The sequence below is a fragment of the Gigantopelta aegis genome, chromosome 13 (assembly GCF_016097555.1).
Source record: "Gigantopelta aegis isolate Gae_Host chromosome 13, Gae_host_genome, whole genome shotgun sequence".
In the NCBI taxonomy this organism is placed as follows: domain Eukaryota; kingdom Metazoa; phylum Mollusca; class Gastropoda; order Neomphalida; family Peltospiridae; genus Gigantopelta; species Gigantopelta aegis.
In genome coordinates this window covers 1,466,163-1,478,101 of record NC_054711.1, presented here as the reverse complement: position 1 = coordinate 1,478,101, position 11,939 = coordinate 1,466,163, and the positions used below count along the sequence as shown (strand labels likewise).

The 11,939-nt window shown below is 36.8% G+C and overlaps 1 protein-coding gene across 1 annotated transcript; it reads left to right on the top strand.

Moving 5' to 3' along the window:
• The first annotated feature begins 204 nt into the window (after positions 1-204).
• Positions 205-10,244, top strand: LOC121387875 (ficolin-3-like). Its single transcript, XM_041519107.1, has 6 exons — positions 205-745; positions 1,306-1,417; positions 3,739-3,878; positions 5,721-5,817; positions 6,663-6,827; positions 9,696-10,244. The coding sequence occupies exons 1-6, from the start codon at positions 470-472 to the stop codon at positions 9,887-9,889; spliced, it is 984 nt and encodes a 327-aa protein (XP_041375041.1). The 5' UTR covers positions 205-469; the 3' UTR covers positions 9,890-10,244.
• The last annotated feature ends 1,695 nt before the right edge of the window (positions 10,245-11,939 follow it).

Sequence of the window (11,939 nt, the reverse complement as noted above, 5' to 3'; positions counted from 1 at the left end):
AAAAAACCTTTAACTTTAACTACATCACCACTTCCAATGCTACAACTATTATAATCATCACGACTTGTGTTTGACATTTCCTTAAGCATTCATTCATCCATTAATTAATAGATGTCTAACGTCTGAAAAGGCTATCCATGCTGAACGCACTAAAGGTTACAAAAAGACGTATCATGCCACTTAACAGTTCTTAAGAATAAAGCTTACAGACTAACGATTCTTGCATGCGGTATATGCGAACTTTCGCATGTAAACCGACCAGTTGCAGTTGTTTCTGTCTAAAACGCGGGCAAAAATCAGGTCTGTATAACTGAAAAACATTCGTGAATTTTTAGGCGAGATACATATGGGCATACAAGGATAATAAAATATCTATCGAAAATTTGACGAATAGATGTCTGTTCTGTGATTAACGTATGAATTTATTTTAAAATCCAAAGAGAAACATAGAAGAAGAAAGTGATTGGCAATGTTTGGATTTTGTTTTCTGTTTCTTTCACTGCCGTTGTCGTGGTCGTCACTTCTGCGTGATGTGGAGCTACAACACCACGTCCTGAAGACCACCCGTCAGTCGTCACGGATGGATTGTTCTGCGGCCTGTCTCACAGACATGTGCTGTGCGTCTTTTAACTTCTTTCAACCCACTCTGGAGTGTCAGCTCAACTCCAAAACTAAAGATGAAAGTCCAAACGACTTCGCTAAAAAGAAAGGATCATTTTACAGAAACAAGGCTACCATACCAGTGGTAAGTTATTATTATTATTATTATTATTATTGTCATCATCACTAGCATCGACATCATAATCAATATTGTCATTACCATGGGAACGTCATAATGTTATGACCCATTCATTATTATTGTGATTATTATTATTATTATTATTATTATTATTATAAAGGGGCGGGAAGTAGCCCAGTGGTAAAGTGCTCGCATGATACGCGGTCAGTTTGGGATCGATTCCCGTCGGCGGGACCATTATGTTGTTTCTCGTTCCCGTCTGTGCACCGCGACTGGTATATCAAAGGCGTGGCTTGTGCTATCCTGTCTGTGGGGTAGTGTATATAAAATATCCCTTGCCACTACATGTAATGGAAAAAAATGTACCGGTTTTTCTCTCTAAGAATATATATCACAATTACCAAATGTTTGACATCCAATAGCTGATGATTAATAAATCAATGTGCTCTAGTGGTGCCTTTAAACAAAACAAACACACATTATATTATTATTATTATTGTTATTATTATTATTATTATTATTGTTATTATTGTTGTTATTATTATTGTTATTATTGTTACTTACAGTCATTAGCTGGTGTTTGTGGTATGAACAAATGTCTTTCTTGTGGAACGTGCATTCAGTCTGGAAACCGAACAAAAGAATGTACTACAGAGTCACCTTGTTATTGGCTATCAGGTACGAGGGGGCGGGAGGGGTGTGCGTCTAAAACAGTGTATAGTGGCGGGCAGATAAATCTAGGAATCCTATACATGACCTTTCGAGGTAATTCTCTACAATAAAGTGCACTGTGAAAATTACAAGTGCCATAGTTTGATATATCGAGGAGTCACCACGATTGTTTTTAGTATGGAAAATAACAATCGATTCTTTGTTAACTGGTATTTGTCGAGGTTCTGAAGTGATAAATACAGATTATCTGGACGAAGTTGATATTTTACTTATTAGCAAATTCTCTTTATCTTATATCACTTTTTAACAACTCCATGTTTATTCGATATTTAGTAAATAACTTGGGGGGGGGGGGGGGGGGGGCGTTCGGTAACATGACCCCATCTTGATTGGCACAAATCTAATGTGTCGTCACCCACTGCTAACTTAATCTTATCAAAACGTTACACTTAGGTGTACAGGTTTTGTTGGCTTGTAAACAAATGACCCATTGACAGCAAAACAATATTAACCGGGTTAATAACTGCAAATATGAAATGAGTTTATGACATTGATATTATGGGTAGAATAGAATAGAATAGAAATATGTTATGGGTAAGTTATATGATAAAATATATTTAGTATATACATAACTATGCAATACTGTATATAGATCACGAAAAACATAATATTATTCGGTGAAAGTTATATTTTTCACTTAGAAATCATATTTTCACTGAATTTGTGCAACCGGAAAAAATATAGAAAAATATTGACATTTTAGATGAAAACAGTTGACGCCATGATGCCCGTCTATCTGTCAACTTCTCCTACAGTTTCGATTGAATTGTTTTGAAACTTGGTATAATGATTTTTTGTTGCACCCATCATAAACTATCAGAGATATATTTTTGAAATTTTGAAATTTTATTAAATGTTCAAACACGAAATCAGCATTTGAAAGTCTATCTTCTCCTAGAGGTTTGAATGGATTGCTCTCAAACTTGGTACTATCATTCTCTGGAGCAGTTTGCACAAACTAATAGATATATTTTGGAAATTTTGAATTTGTATTCATTAAAAAAATAATAATAATATTTTTATTTTTTTTAATTTAACATTGAACATTTAAAAGTCTACCTTTACAATAAGTAATTACCAAATGTTTGACATCCAATAGCAGATGATTAATAAATCAATGTTGTTTAGTTGTGTCGTTAAACAAAACAAACTTTAACCTCATAAGATGTTGGATTAGATAGTTCAGAAACTTTGTTTAAGTATTTTCAAGGGCAATATTTGTAAAATAAAATATACATATTTAGGACATTTTTTATTTTTATTTAAAAAACAACAACTAAATAGTCATTTAACAGTGAAAATTTAAGTCTAATTTGCTAAAGGTTTCATCAGATAGTTCTGAAACGTGGTACTGTGATGCTCCAAGATACTCTCCACAAACTGATAGAGATATGTTTTAGGAATTTTTATTGAATTTAAAATTTTAAAACGAAATTTAACACTGAAAATTCACAAAGACATTTGGTCTAATGGTTCTGAAACGTGATACAATGAGTCTTTAGAGCAGACATCACAAATTAGAAAGACATTTTGGAATTTTAGGGCTTTTTATTGAAAGCAAAAAATAGCCTCTACATATAAAATATAGAACTTTATATTTAAAACAGTATTTTTATTTTTTTATTTTTTTAAAATCATTATATACATTAGCAAGATTGGACTAGATACATTTCTTTGTTTCGATCGCTGATAAAAAAGGCCACGCGACATAAGCCCGACTCGCACATGCATTTTAGTGTGGATTTTGAATAGCATATTGCTAATGTCATTCATTTCAGTAAGTACAATAAAGCACATTTTTAATTAGAGTGTAGAAACGCTTTTTGAATACGACAAGGTGAATCTATTGTCTTACAAAGAATGACATCATTTATCTTGTATGACGTTTGCTGTGAAAGCCTTGCTATAATGATGGTACTGGAATTCGGTACAAAAACTGGAATACGTATGATTATTTCGACTAACTTCTTGGATTGCAAGATAAATAAAATAACTGGCTAATACCTTAAAACATCGGCTTCGACAAGCGCAGGTCGAATGGCAAATGTCATTCTAATCCCATTCTAACATTAGCAGTATCAAGCCGATATCCTGAGATAGTAACCAGTCTCTCTCTCTCTCTCTCTCTCTCTCTCTCTCTCTCTCTCTCTCTCTCTCTCTCTCTCTCTCTCTCTCTCTCTCTCTCTCTCTCTGTGTGTTGTGTTGTGTTGTGTTGTGTTGTGTTGCGTTATATTATATTATATATTGTACATGTATATCAATGACAGGTCCAGGTTCATTTGTGAGGCATAACTGTGATGATGTCATGGAAAATTATCCGTGTACGGGCATTTACACACTGACAGCACCGGAGGTGACCAATGTGGCTGTCTTTTGCGATATGACAACCCTTCCAGGTGGCTGGCTGGTATGTAGAAAATAATTACATGTAGATAATTCCAAGAAAAGTGCCACGTTCCATTACTGGACAATACATAGTTTCTGCACCGCTCAAAGAGGACTGCCATAACATTTGCCGTGTTCTGTATACCTTCCATGTAACCGGCCTCGGTGGTGTCGTGGTTAAGCCATCGGCCATAATGCTGGTAGGTATAGGGTTCGCAGCAAGTATCGGCTCCCATCCAGAGCGAGGTTTAACGACGCAATGGGTAGGTGTAAGACCACAACGCACTCTTCTCTCTCACTAACAATTAACATCTAACTTACTGTTCTGAGCAGATAGCTGAGGTACGTGTCACGACAGCGTGTTTGGACCTTAATTGGATATAAGCACGGAAATCAGTTGAAATGAAATGAACGTGGCATGTGTTCACAGAAGATTAACTCGCCACCTTATATAACGACCATAAATACGCGTTGACAAAGTTTGCACACGACAGGTTAATATCAGCCATCATTGTGGTCAGTGAACCATGAGTGAATGATTGGTATAATGTTTAACGACATCACAGCATGAAACATACATCGGCTGTTGGATGTCACACTGAGGTAAATGCAAACATGAAGTGATGATCAACATAAATGTGAAAATTAAATTAAAGTTAAAATAAAAAACAGTGCAAATAACTGCAAAAAATACAAATATCACAGACAGCTAAAATTTAATTTTATAATCAAATTCAATATCAAGAAGAAATTTTAACAAAAGTTCATGATTCCATGACAATTATTCTATCAAATATATCTTTCCTAATTTGCTTAAGATGATTGCACTACAATAAAACGTGGCGTACCGTCAGAATACAACGAAGGATCCTTCTTCAAGATAAATGAATGAGTCAAGTATGTGTAGGATATATTGGCCACATAGATAGTTAGTACTTACGATCTTTAAAAAATACGGTGCTATATTATGACAAAACCAACCAAATATATAAGTGAATGTAAAGTACACTGTTGAGAAACCTATCTGCCTATAACAACGATAGGGATTATTTATTTATTTATTTATTTATTTTCATTATCTTTTTTTTTTTTCATTTTTCATTTTTTAATTATTATTATTAATTTTGTATTATTACTGTTTTTGCTTATTTCATTTTTTCTATTTGTTTTACTCCCTTCTATTATTTCTCCTTTCCTTTTTTCTGGTAATGTTTATTAATATCATAACATATTATTTGTATTATTATATAATGTGTATCCTATAACATTAATGTACGGTAGTGTTACCATGGCCCCCAACCCTGACCGATGCGAACATGACACATTACTATTTCATCCTTCCTACACTGCTTTGGTCACTGATGTGTCGCATGTAGTAGATATTATAGCCACCCACTGCTTACCATAAAACGTTTTAAATGCTCCGAGTCCCTGGACATAATAACCCTGCTGGACACAATTCTGAATGTCAGAATGATATGTCATTCTTTGACATCTCCATACAATGAGCATATCCTAAGGTATGTTAGAAGTTGTGGTATGTAAACACAAAAAGCTGGAGTATGAGGTTTACAAACGGAAAAATTGACCATGAAAGTTGGAAGCCATCAGTTTATTAATAGTTTCGAGGCACGAGTCGCTTGGAATCTCTATGTATAGATCAAGGCATGAAACTGATTTAATACTTTCAGATGTTTGTTATATTTCAATCTCTTATGAGTGATAAATCAACGGAATCAACTTATTGTCATGACATTATTGATTATTATTATCAATACATCGGAAAGTAAAGTTGAAGTTTGAGCCATATTCGTTTATTTTGATTTAATTTATGAATGAATTTTCTTTTTGATATAAATTACAGGTGTTTCAGAGAAGAAGGGACGGATCTGAAGAGTTCTATAGGACTTGGAATCAATACAAAGACGGATTTGGTGGCGTAGACACAGAATTCTGGCTTGGTAAGGGTCAACTCGACTTGACACAGAGTTAATTCATGGTAGTCTAATACAAATATGTTTTGTAATGTTTATGGGGAGCATTTACTTCTTGTAATTGGAAACGATTTAAAGCTGTATTGGTCAATACTATTTGTCTTCTGTCTGGAGTTTGGCAGTTTTGTTTATATTCTTCAAAGATATTTGTTTGTTTCTAGAACTTAGCAATTTTATATATATTGTTAAAATCTATTTGGCTCTTTGGCAATTGTATTTGTATTGTCAAAAGATATATGCATCTGTCAGGAATTTGGAATTCTTATTTCTATTCTCAAAGTTCGAGTGTTGTTTCTAGAATTCGGTAGGTCCGTTTGTATTCTTAAAAGCTATATTTTTCTGTCTGGGATGTGACCGTTTTACTTGTATTCTTGAAAGCTACTTATCTCCAGTAGCGAATATATTGCTACAAGTTACGGGCCGAATTGCAAAGTTATTTTTCCCTGTTAATAATGGTATGCAAATTTGCAAGGTCTCTAGGTAATGTGGTGCTGTGGATTGGTCATTTGTGTACAAGCCAACACGACCTGCATATCTGAGTGTAACGTTTTCGAAGATTTAGTTACAATGCGTGACGTCACACTAATTTGTGCTAATCGTGATGACGTTATATTACCGATGGTGGCGACTTTAGTACTGTGATTTTTCAAAACAAATCGAATTAAAATTATATTTTAGAAGTGTTATAGGATAAATAGAATTCGCTACTCGTGTTTTGTAATATGTAAACTATCAACCTCGTCTAGTTAATTGGTATTGCTCTTGGTAGAGCATCAACAACTATAACAAGTTACAATATTTCTTGCTTTTAGGAAACGAGATAATCCACCAGATAACGAGCCGGGCGGTTTACGAACTGCGGATTGAGTTGGAGGATTTTGAAGGCAACATGCGCTATGCGATGTACTCTCCGTTTTCATTGGGTAGCGAGGCGGAGAACTACACTCTTCACATTGGCTCTTACAGCGGAGATGCAGGTTGGTATAACAACAGCCAATCAGTCTTAAATAAGTCCAAACAACAAGTAATAGGCATACTGTCTGATGAACGTACCACAACCGCGGTTTACACGTACATGATTTAGAGCTGCCAAAATAAAGTGCATAGGACTACTAAAAAAAAAGAAATAACAAACGATAAGCTTTAAGACAGGCCAAACATTTGTAGAGTGATCAAGGAGTAAAGATTCAGATAGTTTACGATCCTGTCTAAGGCAATGCAATCGCTAATGAAGAACGACAGTTTTTAGTGTTGTGTGTAGCATGGAGTCTTCGGTATTTTCCCCTAATAAGTCTCCAGCTGGACATCAAACCCTGTAAACGTCTTGACTGTCCATCTTCGGTGGCTGCCGGTAGAGTCTACTTGGTGAACTGTGCAGCCGTCCACTGAGTTTCTATTAAATATTTTATGTTTATTGATGGATATGCATATTCATATATCTAGTGTACAGCAATACATGCACACATACAATAAGAAATATATAAATAAAAGTTTAAAAATTAATTTTAAATAATTAAAATATATCCCCCCCCCCCCCCCCCCCAAAGAAAACAACAACAACCAAAAGAAAAAAAAACAAAAAACCCCACAAATAAACAAACAAACAAACCATAAAACAAATAAACAAAGGCAAATTGGATAATTAATATGAATTGTTGTATGTTTTACTTCAAACGTTTACTCCTGTTTTAACACTATTTGACTTATGGAGTTGTAATTTCCACTGAAGGTTGCAGATATCCATGTAGTAATGAGCTTGGAGTAATGAGCGTGGAATATTGTACTTACTGCATGTTGCAGATATCCGCGTTGCAGATATCCGCGTAGTAATGAGCGTGGAATATTGTACTTACTGAAGGTTGCAGACATCCGCGTAGTAACGAGCGTGGAATATTGTACTTACAGAAGGTTGCAGACATCCGCGTAGTAATGAGCGTGTAATATTGTACTTACTGAAGGTTGCAGACATCCGCGTAGTAACGAGCGTGGAATATTGTACTTACAGAAGGTTGCAGACATCCGCGTAGCAACGAGCGTGGACTATTGTACTTACTGAAGGTTGCAGACATCCGCGTAGCAACAAGCGTGGAATATTGTACTTACTGAAGGTTGCAGACATCCGCGTAGCAACGAGCGTGGAATATTGTACTTACAGAAAGTTGCAGACATCCGCGTAGGAACGAGCGTGGAATATTGTACTTACTGAAGGCTGCAGACATCCGCGGAGTAACGAGCGTGGAATATTGTACTTACTGAAGGCTGCAGACATCCCCGGAGTAACGAGCGTGGAATATTGTACTTACTGAAGGTTGCAGACATCCGCGGAGTAACGAGCGTGGAATATTGTACTTACAGAAGGTTGCAGACATACGCGGAGTAACGAGCGTGGACTAGTGTACTTACTGAAGGTTGCAGACATCCGCGGATTAATGAGCGTGTAATATTGTACTTACTGATTTTTGCAGACATCCGCGGAGTAATGAGCGTGGAATATTGTACTTACTGATTTTTGCAGACATCCGCGGAGTAATGAGCGTGTAATATTGTACTTACAGAAGGTTGCAGACATCCGCGTAGTAACGAGCGTGGAATATTGTACTTACAGAAGGTTGCAGACATCCGCGTAGTAACGAGCGTGGAATATTGTACTTACAGAAGGTTGCAGACATCCGCGTAGTAACGAGCGTGGAATATTGTACTTACTGAAGGTTGCAGACATCCGCGTAGTAACGAGCGTGGAATATTGTACTTACAGAAGGTTGCAGACATCCGCGTAGTAACGAGCGTGGAATATTGTACTTACAGAAGGTTCCAGACATCCGCGTAGTAACGAGCGTGGAATATTGTACTTACAGAAGGTTGCAGATATCCGCGTAGTAACGAGCGTGGAATATTGTACTTACTGAAGGTTGCAGACATCCGCGTAGTAACGAGCGTGGAATATTGTACTTACAGAAGGTTCCAGACATCCGCGTAGTAATGAGCGTGGAATATTGTACTTACAGAAGGTTGCAGAGATCCGCGTAGTAACGAGCGTGGAATATTGTACTTACAGAAGGTTGCAGACATCCGCGTAGTAACGAGCGTGGAATATTGTACTTACAGAAGGTTGCAGACATCCGCGTAATAACGTGCGTGGAATATTGTACTTACAGAAGGTTGCAGACATCCGCGTAGCAACGAGCGTGGAATAATGTACTTACTGAAGGTTGCAGACATCCGCGTAGCAACGAGCGTGGAATATTGTACTTACTGAAGGCTGCAGACATCCGCGTAGCAACGAGCGTGGAATATTGTACTTACAGAAAGTTGCAGACATCCGCGTAGGAACGAGCGTGGAATATTGTACTTACTGAAGGCTGCAGACATCCGCGGAGTAACGAGCGTGGAATATTGTTCTTACTGAAGGCTGCAGACATCCCCGGAGTAACGAGCGTGGAATATTGTACTTACTGAAGGTTGCAGACATCCGCGGAGTAACGAGCGTGGAATATTGTACTTAAAGATACCTTTTGAAATAATTCTACATTCAGTATGCTGATCGTTTTATCGTTGTTGTTGTTTTTTGTTTGTTTTAGGTTTTGATGTTGTTGTTGAATTGTTTTTTTATTAATCAGATTGAAATATAAATCTACCCCAACCTTTCTTGCCCTGGACAGAAGAGCCGGCCGAGGCCGATACCTGTGCCCAGGACAGGCGTGCGCTATAACAGCTTGTGCTGAATGTACACGTTAAACACTCTGATCTGATCTGACCTGACCTGATAAAATATCAGTAGCCTGTTTCTGAAAATGTAGTTTATTCTAACACAGACATTTATTTCCGCAAATTCCTGTTTCTTCAAGGCGATGCGCTGGGCGAGTTCAACAGTTACCCCTTCACTACCAGAGATGTGGACTTGGACAGTTGGTCCGGCAACTGTGCGGAGACATTTCACGGAGCTTGGTGGTATAAACACTGTCACTCGTGCAACCTAAACGGCTTGTACCTCGGTGGCCCTACTGACATAGTCCGTGGAAAGGTCAATATTATTCGCTGAAGAGAAGTGAGATGAAAATAAGACCTGTCCTTGTTTGACGTCTTTCTTTGATGGATTTCATGAAGACTTTTGTGATATTTATGACAAATGAAAATAAGTCTCGTTTTTGCTTGTCAGTCTTGTATTGGTGGTTTTGATTAGGACATTTGTGATATTTATGATAAATCAAAATAAGCCCTGTCCTTGTTTCACAGCCTTTCATAGAAGGGTTTCAAAACACTATTGTAATATTTATGACAAATCAAAATAAGACCTGTTGTGACGGTACATGCTCTTAATTTCTTTTCGCCTGTGGCGATATTAATTGTTTTAGAGGGACGTGTGCAGTTCCAATATGCACTTAGCCCAGGTGGGCACCTTGTTACGTAATACCTTCGCGCGACCGTGCATCCCAACATGCACTTAGTCCAGGTGAGGAGGCCATGTGGCCAGTAGTTACGTAATACCTCCGCGAGTGCGGTTTTTACAACCGTGATTTTGCCGACTAGGCGTCATTGAGTCTGGCGATCAAAGAAAAAATATACCGACTCTGGGAGAGGTGGAAATATCAGATGATAGGTGAGGTACCGCGTTGTGCCTCCAGGCGATATTCGCTGTCTCTGAGAGTTTCGAATAAATAGCTAGCATTTTAGAGACATCAGGGAGAAACATAGGAAGGCTCCAGGGGATCGCTGTCCGTCCGGCCTGGTAAATAATTTTATTTCTGCTCTGTGTATAACCTTGATGTGATTGATGTGACTTTAAATATTTTAATACTGTATTATACCAATATTATTTAGACGGTGCTGCCGGTCATCTGACGCAGTATACTGTAGGCTCACCGTTCTGATATATATATATATATATATATATATATATATATATATATATATATATATATATATATATATATATATATATATATATATATATATATATAAAGCTTAACCAGTCATCCTAGAGGACCTAGGTAAACTGTAGGTTATTGTCTTTATTGTGATAGGTACCAGTATTAATTCTGTGTTACAAGGTTACTGAATGAGTAGTAAGGGTTAATTAAAAATTAACCAGTTAGGAATAGAGTTGTAATTCCTTTATTAATTAAGTTCCCCTGGCAGCGTTTCTCAATTATCACGCGTTACTGAACGAGTAGTAAGGGTTAATTAAAAATTAACCAGTTAGGAATAGAGTTGTAATTCCTTTATTAATTAAGTTCCCCTGGCAGCGTTTCTCAATTATCACGCGTTACTGAACGAGTAGTAAGGGTTAATTAAAAATTAACCAGTTAGGAATAGAGTTGTAATTCCTTTATTAATTAAGTTCTCCTGGAAGCGTTTCTCAATTATCACACGTGTGGGTGTTGTGTCACGGTGAAGTGATTAGCATATTGTGTAAACTAGACACCTAGAGATTAACTAATTAAGTGATCAGTTCTAGGTTGTTATTATTTGTTGTTGTTAATTAACTACTGCGGCAGTACATTTGTCAGCGTAGGTTAATACAGATTCCAAAGTGTATTGTGTTTTTGTTGTGTTTTCTAGTGAACTAAACGTACTATATTACATATACTTTATATAAGATCGTATCTCTGATCACCCCTAGACGAGCCCCAAGCGGGTATAGCCGCCCGTTACAGAGAGATCTAATAGATATACAGTTAGGAGAGATATTTGGACAATCGTGTTTCATTCAGTTACGGGTATTATAGAATCCCCGTGACACCTGTCCTTGTTTGACAGTCTTTCATTGGTGGTGCTGATGAAGACATTTGTGGACACAAAAACCCACTAACACAAACATAAACACAAACACAAACACAAACTATACAAATGAACGAAAAGTTAAAAGTTAAATATTATGTTTAATATCACCACTAGGAAATATTAGTCATCGGACAGTGGATATCAAACATTTGGTAATTTTGACAATTCAATTCAATTCAATTCAATTTATTGCATATAACCAAACAAGCTGGCGTCAGCAAACAGATAAAAAAACCAAACAAACATACAACATATATAACAACAATTAATAATAATAACAATATTAATGTGCATGCCAGACGATGAAA